This window comes from Bemisia tabaci, chromosome 2 (genome assembly GCF_918797505.1).
Source record: "Bemisia tabaci chromosome 2, PGI_BMITA_v3".
NCBI lineage: Eukaryota > Metazoa > Arthropoda > Insecta > Hemiptera > Aleyrodidae > Bemisia > Bemisia tabaci.
In genome coordinates, this window is record NC_092794.1 from 16,743,633 (window position 1) to 16,759,945 (window position 16,313).

Below are 16,313 nucleotides of genomic sequence, written 5' to 3' on the forward strand. Positions count from 1 at the left end.
AACTACCGGTATCTCGTTTGCGGTGTTTAAAAATCTACGCTCGCATTTTATTTTTTTGAAGTAGACCAAATTAATATCATTCCTTGAAATTTTCACAGAATTTTCTCCGCACGAAGAGGAAAAATCACAGAAATTTTCAAGACTGGACGTTGAGTAGTTTTTCATTTAAAGAATAAAGTATGACAAGAAGTCTGCGACGTCGCAAACCGAGATACGTGGTTTGGTAGTTTCACCGTCGATATGTAATGTCTTATTAACTTATCTTCGGATACCGCTTTAAGTTTACTCTAACGCTCCCTTTCTCTAATCGAAAGAGATTAATGTAGCGCGCAAGCCCTTTGCACTTGGTTCCTTTTAGCATAAATACATCCAGTTGTTCCATCGGTTAATGACTTTACGGTCATAAATACCTAAGTGTAATCTCATTCAAGATAACATGATTCACTTTATTAAGATAAAGTGAACGCATTAAGCGAACGCTTAAGTTATGACGCTGCTGGAACGAAATCATTAATTTCGATTGTGGTAACCGCATGGGATATTGTCGATTTCATTCGCTTACTTTACGCCATTATCTTCAATAATCGATTTGAACAAAATCGTTTTCACCGTGATCGGTTTGTCGTTGTACTATGAGCACAAGTTACATGCTGAATTGACGCAATGTGTTTCAGATGAGCCAACAGTGGACATGTAAGAGGGCAAAATGGTGAAGTAGCGGGCTATCCGAGACTTTCCCGAAACAAGGTAAGCTACTTCATGTCATTTTGGATGAGTGGGTTGATACTTTTGAGATTTACTTTTTCATTTGGCGACCACTTGGAAATTGTGGGAACTATCCCGTGAACTCTCTCGGGCATAAATAAAGCGATCATTGAATTTGGAAATAAGTCTCGATTGGCAAAGACTCGTAAATATTTTCGTGAAAAACAGGCTCGCCATAAGATTTTAGTAGTTTTGGTTGACTTTTTAGACCGATTAGCAGGTACGTGCGTATATTTTACCTACGCTCATTTATAAGCTCCATGAGTTTAACTTTCGTTTGATTGGCATTTTTCATATTGGTTGTAGACATGCCAGAAATAATAGTGTGTTTACAAATTATTATTATAATTATCGCTTTATCCTCATTGGCCGACAATTATTTCCCTTTCCAAAATCACAAGAATTTATAAATTAAAAAATTGAATTAACAAATGCCTCATTCGGTTTGAGTGCATGTATTGACCGGTTAAGTCCACGAAATTTCGGGTTCAAAAGAGAAGAAAGAAAGTATAAGCTGCTATTGAACTTTTATGACGAAAAGTTCATGAATGCAATGAATTGCATGACTGCATTCATCTAAAATGAGCTCTGAGCTTCTTTTAAGTATGATATACTGAATCTTCATGTGATATCAAGATTACAAACACTTTTTACAGCGTCTGTAAATATATGCCGGGGTCTATACTTATTTCAGAAATCAGTACTAATTCTCTCAAAGAGGAAATTCCACCTCTTATTAGGGGTACTCCCGAAAACACCTCTCTCCAATAATGTGTCACTCTTTTTGGAATGAGCCCTGGGCAGTCCTTATCATAATATGTTTTCGTGCGCATCAATGCACGAGTGTTTACCTGCATCGCTGAGCCTCAAATATAAGCGTCACGAGGTAAACATTGGTCACACCACCAGGAATCTAAAATAGCTCCCACACGATCGATTTACCCTTCCCCTCCAATCCTATCTCTCCGCCACCAGGCTCATCAATTTTGCACGACGAAAAACAGTTTAATTGGCCGAAACGCCGAACTGAATCGTCTGCTGCGCTTTTCCTACCATTCCAACACGCTCGATCGATGGGTTTGAACCTCGTTTAGCAGCTTTTTTTCTTAAAAAAAAAATAAAAAAAAAATTACCTATTCTTTATTTTTTGGATGAGCACTGAATTTTTCTAAAATAATGTCGCTGCTGAGGCGTTAAAAAAAAGAAGAAATAAAAAAAACATATTGAAGCGCTAAAAGGAAACAGTATCTTGATAGCATTTTCCTAAATTTTACTTGTATTTAATTTTCCCAAGATATATATATAGGTCCCCTCAAGCTTAAAATGTTTCGCAGAATTTTCTCACGGTGTTGGTATTTGGTGCATGACGTTTCTGCATACGATTTTACTGATTTTTTTGGGCTTTTCACGATATTTTACTCAGGAACAAATATACTACAACTCTGTAAAAAGTCCCTGCCCCTGCCCCATTTCCACATGTTTTACTTACCATTGTTTTGGCAAATGGCATTACTTGCCGCATTGTTATCGCGTGCGAAAATTGTTATTAGTGAGTATTTGATTGTGATCAATTTGTGCGGATTACCGAAAAATCACACTGAGAAAAAATGACACTAAATAGGGAAAAATACCGATAAAATTAGCTCTGAATGAAATCAGATAGGTAACCGCTGTGTGAGCTGGCTTCTGTTTTATTTAGTTTGTATTGTTTTTCAAAAATATTTTTCTTTTTAGAACAATGCAAACAAGTGCATTGACACAACATATTACATTATCATCCCAAACTGAAATTATTAAAGATGCTTTAGCTTTTTTGAAAGCAAAGTCTCCAAGCAACTATTCGCGCATAAAGGATGTCCGCGTTGCATGTACAAGAAATTGCAGGCGCTCTAAAAATTCTAAATCGCAGCTTACAGGTAAACATGCTGTCACTGTAACAATCCTCGGCATTCCGGGTTGTGTCGCTACAGTGTCACCATATCGAGTGATTAGTATTGTCAGGAATCATTTGTGATACAATCGTTGTGCAAAAACGTTTTCTTAGGAAAACTTTGCGCTAAATTATTAATCAACCATGTCATGCACTCTCATAAATTTTTGAATTAAGTGCGTATTTTAATGACTTTTTAAAATTGAAATTTTCTATGAATGTCTTTTCACTCATTCAAAATGCATACTTCTCAGAAAATTTTAAGGGAAAACTTCAACAGTGGTCTTTGAAAATTAAAATATAATTAGGAGGTTCCGTCCCCTAGCCTTTTTGCGGTAGAAGCCCCCGAAGCACTTTGAGGCTCAAGCGTTATGCTTTACGTGCTCCTCATATGCCTTTATATGATAGAGTATGATTGGAGAATTTTAAACTTTGCTATGGAGATACGCATTTTTCGACTTTTGTCATTCATATGAATACTCTTGGAGGCTCTGGAATTTAAAACACAACTATTACACGATGGTATAATATGATCATGTTCCTATTTCGCTCATTTCATTTTTTTACCATGTTAATCATTGCCTTCCTTAGTTTTTTGTCTACTCTGTCTTTTATTGCCCAACGACATTTTATACTCCTCATTGATATCATTCACTGGCCTGAAGTACCTACTTCCGAGGGTTATGTCCTACTGAAAGACGTGGATCGACCTTTTTCCGTGGTACCCCTTTAAACCTACTCGTGAAATGCCAACCTTGACCCATCGCTTTTTTATTTGAGGCGACATTTTATCGATGTTGTTCCCGGACATGTGTGTACTTTCGTTCATTCGAACACTGACCGCCGCTAAGTGGCATCAATTTTCGTGCTACGCTTATTACCTTTACGCCCACCTCTTTAACTTACTCTTTACGTTCTTTGTGTTGTCATGTCACCTGGAAAATGTTCGTTGGCGTTATCCAGAGAATAAGATTAGATCTATTGGCACTAATTTTGGTATTTTTACTACTTAATTCAGTTCGGTAAAATTTGACTTAACCTTTTTTTTTTAGCAGTAACTTAACCATTTGAAAATACTACCTAATTTTTCAGAAGTTTTGTGAATGTTTTTTATCGAAAATTTTGAGATAATGTAGGATAGGCATTAGTACCGAATTTCTAGAGAATGCCCGGACGCAGGTGGAGTAAGTTCGCAACTAAAAAGTTTTGTAGGCGCTCATATGCGTTTTGCACCGACCCGCGCGACCGCACTATGTTTGGCGCAATGCGTGAAGTTTTCCTGCAGTCTTGCAGGCGCTAATATAACTTCCGCGCCATCCGGCGCGCGGCGGCCGCACTATGTTTATTTCAAGCTATAAAGTCGCACTTTGGCAATCGATGTGAACTTATTTTTATCAGCATTGTCTTGGATTCAACTTGGTCTATTAGTACTCTTGTGAATTTATGATTTTTTTTCTGTGTTTTTTGGTACTCTTTCGATCAGCCAATTTTCAAGGCAATCAGATTTTCGGCGATGACCTTCAACTGCAGCGTCTACGCACTAACACGAAGATAATTTTAACACCGCGGCGTGGCATCAAAGCCTTTTAAAGCTCCGCGTTTTGCAAAACGTTCGGGTGGTTCATATTTGATGTTCATAAATCAGTAGTGATTTTGCAGGTTGACAACAATCTTCAATTCCATTCCTAAATCCATTAAAAATATCGATTTTAGGGGAGGCAAGCTGCCTCACCAAGGATCGATTGTATTACATACATTCAAATGGGGGATAAACAGTGTTGACAACTTTCAAGCAGTGCCTTTGGTCTAATTGCGGTCTCCCACTCCGCCGTTCTAAGGAAGAATGCTGTATGAGCCTTAAGACGTTGCCAAATTTCCTGTGAGAAAACATGAATTTTCTGAAGAACTGGCGAATGTTTTTCTTCCAAATCTGAGAATTTTACTCGTAAATCAATCTACAGTGTGTGAAAATTTCAAGGTAAAATATTCGTAACTTTCCTCAAAAATAAATATTTTATAAGGGGAAAGTCAACCCTTGAATGCTCATACTGTGTTTTTCCTCAGCACAGCGGAATGGGGGTCTCAACGTGTGCAACAACTTTTGCCACGCGTATTATAGCAAGTCGATGTCCAAAGAGTGAAACCATGTATCTCGGTTTGCGACGTCGCAGACTTCCTGATATTTTTTCTTTGGAAAACTAGTCAACGTGTTTTCAATTGAAAACGTCAATGATTTTTGATTTTATGTGAGCAGAATATTCTATAAATAAACAAGCCATTAAGTCAGCATATATCTTCTCGAAAAAATAAAATAAGAGCGGAAGTTTGTTATACAACGCAATGGAGATAGGTGGTTTCGCTTTTAGTCATCGAAGTACTTTACCAAAGGGTTTGAAGTCAGAAAATTTTGCCGCTTTATCGACCACTACCGAGACAAAAAAGAGATGTCCTCGTGTCACATGGAGACAATGAGCTTACGCCGTAATTGGCTGTCAAGGAAAGTTCCTCTCAGTGTGGGGGAGGAGTTTTCTACGCGCTTTACTCCAATTTGTGAATGTGATGTGTTGTCGCATCAAAAGTCGAATGAGGTTAGTTGTATTGCCGGGGGTTGGAAAAGCGCGTACTTGAATTTGTGACTCCAACTTTATTTCGACCAAAGAATAAGAAAGTTAACTGGATCCTTTGTGGAACCGGGGAGGTTACCATTTTACAAAACACGGTTTGTCTTTCCAAAAAAAGACCCGAATATTTCTTCGACATAAGCAGCTTCCTGTTCGGCACAAAAAACCCCGAAATTAAATGAGGCTTAGTTCTTTGGCACCATTTCTTCAATGGAAGAATCTGGGGGACCGAAAAAAAAATCGACCGCGGCGGATTTTTGTCAAAAGCGTTGTTTGACTTGACAAACTTTTACTGAAATTCAGAATCTTTATTTAGTGGGTACTTTAATATACCATTTTATTTGATGGTTTTCAAAATTCTTTTACGTAGAAAATGAGTCCAGTAAACTGTATTTAATGAAGTAAATAATATGGTTTTGAATACCTGGATAAGAGATGTATCTTTTTTTTTGAGCGCGCCCGCTGGCGGGGTTTTTTTTATGGAGAGTCTTCATGGGAAAACGGTCATGAAATATCTCATCGTTAAACCTAAATTATTTATTACCAATAACATGGGGAGGCATTTTCTTGTATACAAAGAACGTAAATAAAATTTTTAACACTGCCTTATCGGAGACGGACAATATTTTTTTTAAGCGTTGACAAACAAGGACAACGCAAATTTGGTAAGGGATGCGACTAGACGGCGAAATTAAAGAGACCAACCTCTCACCAAACTGATCTGTTAAATGTTGAAGGCATAAAAGCCAAATAAACCACAGGAAGAAAAAACAAATAAAAAACCGGTCAGTCGCATTGAAGATGTGAACCGGACTCACAAAAAACGCGGGGGGTTGGGCTGCGTAGCGGTCAGGAGGCGCAGCCTTTAGTAGAGATGAATTTTTCGAGTGATTATTTCAAGATGAAATATTGACACACCCATCCACACGTTCTCCACCAAGTATTAAATATATTAACAATACTTCAGTCAATCACGGAATTAACTCCCGTAAAATTGATGTTTTCAATCATCTTGATTTAAAAGAAGCAAAGTGTAAATTGCAAGTCACCTGATACGTATGTTACGCCTCCGTATTCAGCCATCTCAGAATATCGTTTCAATTCCAGTGGAGTGGCGTACTTCGCGATACATCGATTGATCTGTCCTTTAAATCGTACGAAAACCTTAATAATCGATTATTTATTACGGATTTAAATGGGAAAATATCGATAATCGATCATTCACGGTTCGCCACTGTTCAATTCCTGTGGTTTTTGCGACGCTCGAGGGCCACAACCTGGTGTCGGACGACGATAGAGTGAAAATTGTCTTTAGTCTCTCGTCGCACCTCCCATCCAGGCTCCACCGTCTCGCTTTTCATGGCTCGCAGTCATCCCGCCGGGATTAGAGCAAAATGAACTGGGTTTATTAGAAATCAAAGCTCCTCTCGCAGAACTTGACGAAAGTAAGTCGCCTGTGCCAGAACCCTTGATCCCCTGGAACTTCCATGTGCAAGGCTTATGCACAGTATTGCCTGTCTGTTTGAAAATCTTCCCCGATTTCCCGGGACTGTCTTCACTTTACGAAACGTATAGAGAAATTGAATCGATTACTTTCAAAATTACGTGAGTAATCTCTATTTTGTTGGTAGAGGGGTTGTTTTTTCTTTGTTTTCTCTGTTATAATCAACCATGTCTGACTTTAAAATAGCCTTCTAAACACTTTCGAGTAAATTTTTTTTTAATGAAATTCAAGAAATGCTAAACGTATTTAATTACGGATGCTACGACTTAGTGAGTTTTTTAGATTACCGTTCTCTTTTTGTGCCGTAGTATATTGATTCCTTGTGCGAGGAAAGCTCGTACTCTTAAAGGATTCCTGTCATACTTGATGCATTGAAGGACCTTCAATTTCGTATGATACTGTGCAACACTTCTGTCGCGAAATAATTGCTTGAAGCGCCGTGGCACTCCGCATAGCGGCGGGCAACCAGCGTGACACGCGCATAGGCGCCTACAAACCTAACAGGGATACTTCACGCATTGCGCAATGCGTGAAGTATCCCTGTTAGGTTTGTAGGCGCCAGCGCTGCCAGCGCGCATTGCGAGAAGTATCCCTGTTAGGTTTGTAGGCGCCAGCGCCGCCAGCGCGCACTGCGTGAAGTATCCCTGTTAGGTTTGTAGGCGCCAGCGCGCGCGTTTCGCGCCGGCAGCACGCCGCTGAATGACCAACTAAGTGGGATTTTCTGGTCAGGAAAGCTCCACGAGCCCGGTGAATCGCGAGGGAAGCCTCGGAGCTACGCGCAATCGATTCAACGTCTAGGATCTACTACTAAAACTAAGCCTACTACTTAGGATTCAACACTAATCTCGAGATTTTTCTCCATATTGAAGATCGAGAAAAATCGACAGTGACAGTGGTACCATGTTGTAAATGGGTCTGTTGCATGAAAAGATTCAGCCAACATAATACTCTTATCAAGAGTTTTGCTTGAAAATCACGCTGGGCACATCAAAAAAGTCCGAATTCCTCACCTTAACGCGCAATCTGCGCAGTTTGTAACCCGCTTTTTCAAGATTGCCACGTTTCCGGGCAGTTTTTCTTAGTTTCCGTCGACCAAGTTTGCACAGGCAGAGGAGTGAGAAAGAACTACCCAATTATAAAAGTTTGTGGGATGCTAGAGATTCTCATTCCGGCAACGTTATTAGAGACAGTCGAATTTATGATACAAAATATATGAAAAAGCCACTAAAACTAAAGAAATGCATCCGTGGAGACTTACGTGAATTTCCAATGATTGACTTCGCACATGCGGTTAATCAACAGTATCATATCATACCGAATCAGTATACATAATAATCTCGATGTCCAAAGTGCGAAACAGTGCATCCTCGTTTGCGACGTCGTACAGTGGCTCGAGTCAATCAGAGAGATCGGACATAAATTTTTGACTAAAACTGCAAATTTTGATGTTTATTTTGTCACATTTTAAATTTTAAGGGGTGTCTCTTGAAGGATATATCACAAGGAAACCAATGGAAGCACTTTCAGAGCCTCAAAGTTTTGTATGAACGGAATTATATGCGTTTAAAGTTTCCAAATTTTACCTGATTTCTCTTAGTGACTCGATCCAGTGTGCGTCGCAGACTTCCTGCCATACTTTAACTTTTCTTTGCAAAACTAGTCAACGTATTGTCTCGAAGATATTCTTGATTTTTCTTCTCTGCCAGAAGAAAATTGTGTATACATTTCATTTCATAGGGCGTTGGCTTGTTTCCCTCTGTAAAAGTAAAATAGGAGCTACAATTTTGAAACACCGCAATCGATTTACGTAGTTTTGCACTCTGGTGATCGATATGTTGGTTCAATATACGACATTCGTATAAAAACACGCTGGTGCGGAAAACTAATACAATACCAGTATTATATAAAGAACATTATCATGCTGATATCATACAGGAGAATCGACTAATTCACATTATGATATCATAGAACAAAATACCAAGCGCAAGTTCACAATTTACGTTGCAAATCGACATTACAACTGCGAAAATTCGTATTTCGATTGCGGTGTTTCGAAATCTCCGCTACTATTTTATTTTTTAAAAGGAGACCAAATCAACATCATGGCTTGAGTTTTCACAGAAAATTCTGTATGAAGAGAAGAAAAATCCCTGAAATTTTCAAAAAATGACGTTCAGTAGTTCCCAATGTAGAAAATAAAGTATAATAGGAAGTCTGCAACACCGCAAACCGACATTTCTGCAGTTTCACCATCGAAATGCTATTAGTGTCCCTGAACCGCCTTTCCCTCACCGCATGCTCGGTACACTCAAGCTTTTTACATTGTTTTTTGTTCGCCATAATCTTATACGTCTCAACAAGACTTGCAAACGAGTCCTTGTGTTGTGGCTGCCGTGCAAGCTCTACCTGTAAATCGCGAAAGAAATTTCTAGGAAGGACGCGAATAAAGCTGCATACATTTCATACGTTTTCCCCCTCCACTTGACAACACTGCTCGAGCCCTTTTTTTGGCGGGCCAAGTCACTCTGCACCGTGTGTGATAAAACTTTCTATGCCACGGTTGTTTGAGCGTTTTACCACCGGCTTCGATGCAAATCGTCGCTCCTCTGGTGAAAGACCGTATCTCGATATTTGCATGAGCCCCAGAAAGCATAGATTTATGTGTAAAACGGGGCTCACTTGGTACTTAAGATACGCCCTCACGTCAGAGTGACGAAATTGATGCCGGCTTGCGTGTATTTTGCTCCTTTTCTCCGTCAGTTTGGGTCACGTCCTAATTTTAACACGGTAATCCACTCACATGCTGACATCTTATAAGAAATACCGGCATTGAGAAAATTCATGAACAAAAATTCCAAAATCGAATTGTCATGTTGAATCATTGCTCTCATTTTCCGGAACTGGTACCAAATTTCGGGACATTTGAGATTTTTTTTTCTGAATTTCTCCCGAAACTTATGAAATTCCCGAAATTTTCCGGATCTTTTGCATTTTCCGGAACTTTTGATAAAATCTAAAAAGAATCTTGGAAATTTTGACAGTCATAGAGTGGGAGAAATTGGAGCAAAAAAGTTCCGGATCCCGAAACTTTCGACGGTCATGGAATGGGAGCACTGTGTTGAGTGTCCTTTTATACGCTTTTATGAATTGCTCGAGGTATACGAGGACCGATTTAACAGAAGCGCACAAAATTGTTTTTGGAAAGGATGAGTTGAGGGTAGTTTTGAATTTACCTCCTCATCTCACGTTAAAAAGTTAAAATATTTTGAACGTGGAAACGCGTTAAATGTCGTCCTGGACATCAAGTCTGAAGGAGCAATTAAAGATCAGACTTCTTCCTTGGTTCAGACTTATCCGTCTATAGAATTTGTGACAACGTATTTTTGGGATTTTGAAAATTGAATCTTTCCTCTGAGACATGATTTTGCAAATTTTCATTAGCTTTTTCCCTTTTTGAATAATTGATTTCCAAAAATTCAAAATGTTGAAGAAAAAACATTGGTACCCTATGTTCTTCATGCAAGCTACAAAATGTGTCCCCCAGAATCTGAGATCCAAAATTAATTCATGCCATGGAGGGTTAACGCGCGATTTAGTGCGTTTTTGTTTTGCACTCTGTCTACGTTGCATCGAGCCTACTTTCATCGCACCCCCCCCCCCCCCCCCCCACACACCAACCCCGAAATGAATCAGTGCACCATGAATTCCGCATCACAAAATTCCAACACTGCGAATTCCCGGCAGTGTAATTGTGCAATTGTAGAAAATACTAGTTATCATCTCCGGCGTTTTCGGGTGATTGCTGAGGTGAGGGGGGGGGGGGTTTGCAAAGGTTCAGTCGTCTGAAATCGGTGTCAAGAGGAAGGCGAATAATGGTTGGCCCAGAGCTCAGCATTCATCCTTTCATCGGCGCAACCAAAACTGCCGTCAACCCTTGCAGCTCCTACCTCACCCCCATATCCTTCGCCCCCCCCCCTTCCCCCGTTTGTCAACTTTGGCAGGCGGTCGTGTTTGCTGCAGTGACTGCAATCTGCTATTGTCTCGACCTCCGGGACTCGAGTTATTAGCAAGACGGCGTTGTCAATTTTCATGGAGAGAAGGTTTCTCGCGGGGATGTTTTCGTGCGGAGACGCTCGGATGGTTTCAGAAATTTCGCTAGCATACAGCGTCGAGGCAGAGCTCAATATTGGACTTGGGGTCGCCACTCCACGCGGAGAATATTCGGTCGATAACATATGGACTACATTTGGACGTATTTCTATCAAACGGAACTATGTGCATTAAGACATGGGCCCTGAGACCCATTAGAGTAGATGCATAACAGGGCTCACGTCATAATGCACATAGTTCCGTTTGACAGAAATACGTCCATTTTGCAATAAGGAGCCACTGTTTCTGGCTCCTTCATGAAAGCACCTATCTGCACAGGACAACCACAAAAACATATTTACGGTGAAATAGCAAATGTGTGTATTTCTGATGCGGTGTTCAAAAATCTTCACTCTCTCTTCGTTTAAATTTTTTAAAAGGAGACTAAAGCAACATCATGACCTGAAATTTTTCTGCTGAAAACCTATCTGCACAGGACAACCAAAAAAACATATTTACGGTGAGACAGCAAATGTGTGTATCTCCGATGCGGTGTTCAAAAATCTTCAATCTCTCTTATTCCTATTGAATGTTTTAAAAGGAGACTAAACCAACATCATGACCTGAAATTTTTACCGAACATTCTTCTATTAGAGAAGAAAAATCATCGAAGTTTGCAAGAATTTACGTTGAGTGTTCTTCCGCGAAGAAAAGAAAGTAAAACAGGTAGTATATAGGGTGATCCAAAAGTCCCTTCCACCCCCTCTAACTTTTTACCTAATTGAGGTAAAGATTTGAAACTTGGGGGATATTCCTAGGTCAAAGGGAGCTACTTTTTGGCCCCCCTAAAATTATCAGGGGGGCCCCCCTTGGGGGGGGGGGCAACGGCCCCCAACTTTTAATTTTCAAATGGGAAGACCCCCTTTGTGATAGCTCGTTCGAAAGAGCATAAAAAAAGAAAACTTTTCGCGCAAACCCGAAGTCAATATCTCAAACCGTTTCAAAATGGCGGCCGGTTAAAGTTCAAAATGGCCGAAAATTCACACCGGTTATTTGTCGATGGATTTGCGCGAAAATCGGTATGTAGGGGTATTTTGACACGAGAAAAACGAATTTGACGTTAGATTTTCAAAAAAAACCGAAATTTCCAAAATGGCCGCCGGTTAAAGTTTAAAATGGCCGAAAATTGTCACCTCGGTTTTTTGCTGATGGATTTGCCTTAAACTTGGAATTTGAGAGTATTTTGGCATAAGATAAACAAATTTGAACTTAGATTTCTAAAACAATCAATTTTTTGTCATTTTGAACTTTAACCGGCGGCCATTTTGGAAATTTCGGTTTTTTTGAAAATCTAACGTCAAATTCGTTTTTCTCGTGTCAAAATACCCCTCCATACCGATTTTCGCGCAAATCCATCGACAAATAACCGGTGTGAATTTTCGGCCATTTTGAACTTTAACCGGCCGCCATTTTGAAACGGTTTGAGATATTGACTTCGGGTTTGCGCGAAAAGTTTTCTTTTTTTATGCTCTTTCGAACGAGCTATCACAAAGGGGGTCTTCCCATTTGAAAATTAAAAGTTGGGGGCCGTTGCCCCCCCCCAAGGGGGGCCCCCCTGATAATTTTAGGGGGGCCAAAAAGTAGCTCCCTTTGACCTAGGAATATCCCCCAAGTTTCAAATCTTTACCTCAATTAGGTAAAAAGTTAGAGGGGGTGGAAGGGACTTTTGGATCACCCTGTATAGACTCTTATAGACGTTATATAATACGTCTATAAGAGTCATCAGACAACGATTCAACAATCGACCCGCAGAAGTGAGGTCACTGTCGCTATGCCTGGGCGCGGGCGCAGCGATGCGATGGTGACGGCGCCTTGATACAACTATTCGAGCTCTACGGATGTCCGTGTTGCATACACGCGGAGATGAAGGCGTTTTAACTCTCCAGGCACTCATCACTTCACTCGCGGCGCTGCACCAACGACGGAGCGTGGTTTTAGGAGCAATTATTTGCGCCTATATCAAGTTGCTTACAGTTTCCTGGTGAAAGAATAAAACATGATTGAAAATAAGATAGTACGGAACGCAGTTAGGTTGGTTTTGGCTAAATTTGTCCAGTTGCTCGCGCACTATAAATCATCCGTCGCACCTCCATACCTTTACAAGGAAAGGTTACCTGTGATCCGGAGTTAGATACAAACTATACGGACATCGAAACTAATCAGCTGGCATATTTTAACCTTGAACTGGCATTACGTACAATGAAATTCTCGTTGCAAATTGGTTATCTCTTTTACCTCCAAGCGTTATCTTTGCAATTCGCTTACTTAAAAGCTCGCTTGCAGATTAGACTCCCGCGCAATTTTAAGACCTCTCATAAATTTGTAATCTCGGCTGTGTCAGAAGTCGCGTTTGATAAAAAAAAAAAAAAAAAAAAAAAACACAGTATTTTTACGATGCTACATACAGATGGTAGCCTGGTAGTCAACACTGTAATTGCAGATAACGGGGATTCCTAAATATATTCTGGGGGAGTAAGAAAAAAATAAAATTCAGTTGTTGATTCAGTAAATTGCTGCCGGCATTTTCGATGCTGTTGAGGTTAGCGTGCTTAAGATCTTGTCTTGTCGTCGCGTTTTTTTGTAAGTTAATTTTATCGGCATTTTTGAGCAATCGTTTTTCTCTTTGAAAAACACGTGGAAAGCGTTTTAGGTCGATTTATTTAATCGACCACCTTCTGAACTAGATTACAATCCAAGCGCGTAGACGTGGATGTGTATCGCTACTCAGGCCGTTGAAAACTTTCAATCACATTTTAAACATTTTATTCGATCCACTTCATATTTAAACGGTTTTGAAAGCGATTACAAACGCCTTTAAGTTCTAATGAACATTTTTTGAGTATAATTTTATTCAAATTAGGATTTTGTTTTGTTTAAAAAAAAATATTAATCAAAGAAAATGTAAAGTACCTACACGTAATCAATAACAAATTCAATTTCTTCGAATGAAACAAAATTGGAATTCAAACTTTCTGTCACTCAAAAATTTTTATACTTTGTATAAAAGAAATTGTTCGCATTCTCATTAAAATTGCTTTAAATCAATCATTCCGTCCTCTTTGAAAAGCGTTTCTAACCATTTTTTTTAGGGGGACTCAAGTTATTTTATTATTAAATTAAGGTGGTGATTGTGTTTGTTATTGTTGAAGGAATGGGGCGAGCGGTGCGGACGGCGCTGCAGAGGAACCGTGATCGGGCGAACCTGAGCTTCTTGTTGGCGGTGACATTTTTCGTTGTTTTCTCGGTGATCGTTCTCTCGGAGGTCTTCTTCATCGAGGAGAAGAATCGCACGGGGCCTCGCTCCCAGTTCCACCAGAACTACCGCCCGGCCACTTCCCAAGATTCGCCCAGTTTTGTCCAGGTAAATCCTTAAATCCCACCTTTATTTGAATCAGTGAGAACGAAAACACACCAACTAGGAAAAATCAAAATAATCAAGACCCACACAAAACTGCACAGTAGGTGAAGAAGTGAATTTAAGAAAAATATTTTTGCTGCTGAAAGGCAGGTGCTTATGGACTTTTTATGGGTGCAAGCTGGAACAGATGCGCTAACTGCAATGACCTTTGTGTAAATTAACTGTCTTCAGTGGAAATTGAGCATTTTCGAGTTACCTAGTTGGCGTGTTTTCGTTCTCACTGATTTATTTTTAGATACATTGCAGGTAATCATACTGAAAAAATGGTATGCTGTTTTAGCTCCTAGGATGTCAAAAATATGTCTGGTGATTCTCAGATGCTGCCTTGATTGCCTACGCAGTTGAATTTGCGTTCACAGGATGTAATAAAGTTAACTGCGGGGGCAGTAAAGGCAGCATCGTGGGATCACCAGACATATTTTTGACCTCCTAGGTGCTAAAACAGCATATTATTTTTTTTAAAATGCAGTTAAATCGGGCCTTTTTTTTATTTTCATCAAGGTATTTTCATCAATGCCTATGCAGCTAGTCGAATTTTGAGTTTTCAAAATTGTGTAAATTTACGGCGAAGAGCTCAAGTGTCTACTTGCTGGAATCGCCACTGGCTCCATGTGAATAATACCTACACAGCGTTCCTGCTAGAATAGGTAGTCTCATTTGAGGGTCAAGAAAAAGCGAAAAATCATGCTAACATTTTTACTTTCACAATTTATTCCTATGACTGTATTAAACCAGTATTTTATTCGATTAATCACAGCAAAATTTCGAAAATTCGTGGGCAGGAAAGCTGAGAAAAAAAAAGGTCGTGTCAAGGGAGTTATCCGAGCGCGGTCTGATCCTCCGTTTTCCGCCTCCCCCCCCCCCCCCGCTTTTCCGCCTTGCGGTGCTCTTCCTTCGTCGATCCTCTGACGTAAGGGCGCGTCTCAACCTCCGCGTGAGCCCTGTACTACATTTCAATCCATGCTTTTCGGGGCTCATACGGCAATTGAGATACGCTCTTACGTCAGAAGAGGAAGACGTCTTTACGTCGCTCTCTGTGGGTGCATTTTAGATTTCTAAGCGACGCACACTTTTTTCAACGGGGATTATCGGAGGGGTCTCGATGGTTTCTCACGGAGGGGCAGCGTCGCACAGTGGATCGAGTCGATCAGAAAGCTCGGACATGAAATTTTTGACTAAAACTGCAAATTTTTATGTTTATTTCGTCACATTTTAAACTTAAAGAGGTGTTTCCAGAAGAAAATTCCACGAGGAAACATATGGATCCACTTTTAGAAGCTCAAAATGTTGTATAAACAGAGTTATAAGCGTTTAAAGATTCCGAATTTTGTCCGACCTCTCATTGAAAAAAAATTTTCAGCGTTTTTACCAAGGTCCGTTGGTACCTTTACCATCTCACTTTTTTACCAATTATTGGTAATTTTACCAAGACAGACTGGTAAGCTTACCTAAAAACCGGTATTTTTACTGTTTTTTCAGGTAAGAATACCACTTTTATTGGTAATCAATTCCCGGCAACTTTGCCATTTTATCTCGGTAATTCTACCACAGTCGATAAAAAATATTGGCGTTTTTACCGGGGATCAGTAAAGTTACCGAGAAAGTCAATTATTTTACCGAGATTTCACAGTAAAATTACCAATTCCATAAATGGTAATGTTACCAAGAAAAAACTGGGATCAAATAGAACCCTGAATTCTTGGTAATTTTACCCTTTTCTTGGTAAATACACCGAGATTTTTTTTTTCAGTGTATGAAGTTTCCAAATTTTGTCCGAGCTCTCCTATTGACTCGATCCACCGTGCGTCGGTCGCGGATGACGGATGGAGCTTTTGTGAGCGGAGCGCTGAACTATGACGGATAGACCTTTGTGCGCGGGCATTGTAAGCTCGGTCCCAATTAATGGCCTCCTCGGGAGGTTTTTTA

At 39.9% G+C, this 16,313-nt stretch overlaps 2 protein-coding genes across 2 annotated transcripts in view; one reads left to right on the top strand and one right to left on the bottom strand.

Annotated features, from left to right (window-relative positions):
* LOC109033663 (galactokinase) overlaps positions 1-16,313 on the bottom strand; it is a 122,202-nt gene that overhangs the window by 103,214 nt on the left and 2,675 nt on the right. The window lies entirely within an intron of this gene.
* LOC109033711 (beta-1,4-galactosyltransferase galt-1) overlaps positions 526-16,313 on the top strand; it is a 36,752-nt gene continuing 20,964 nt past the window's right edge. The window contains 2 exon segments of the mRNA XM_019046439.2: positions 526-747; positions 14,119-14,330. Of these exon segments, the coding sequence (XP_018901984.2) occupies positions 14,121-14,330 (210 nt within the window). The 5' untranslated portion in view covers positions 526-747; positions 14,119-14,120.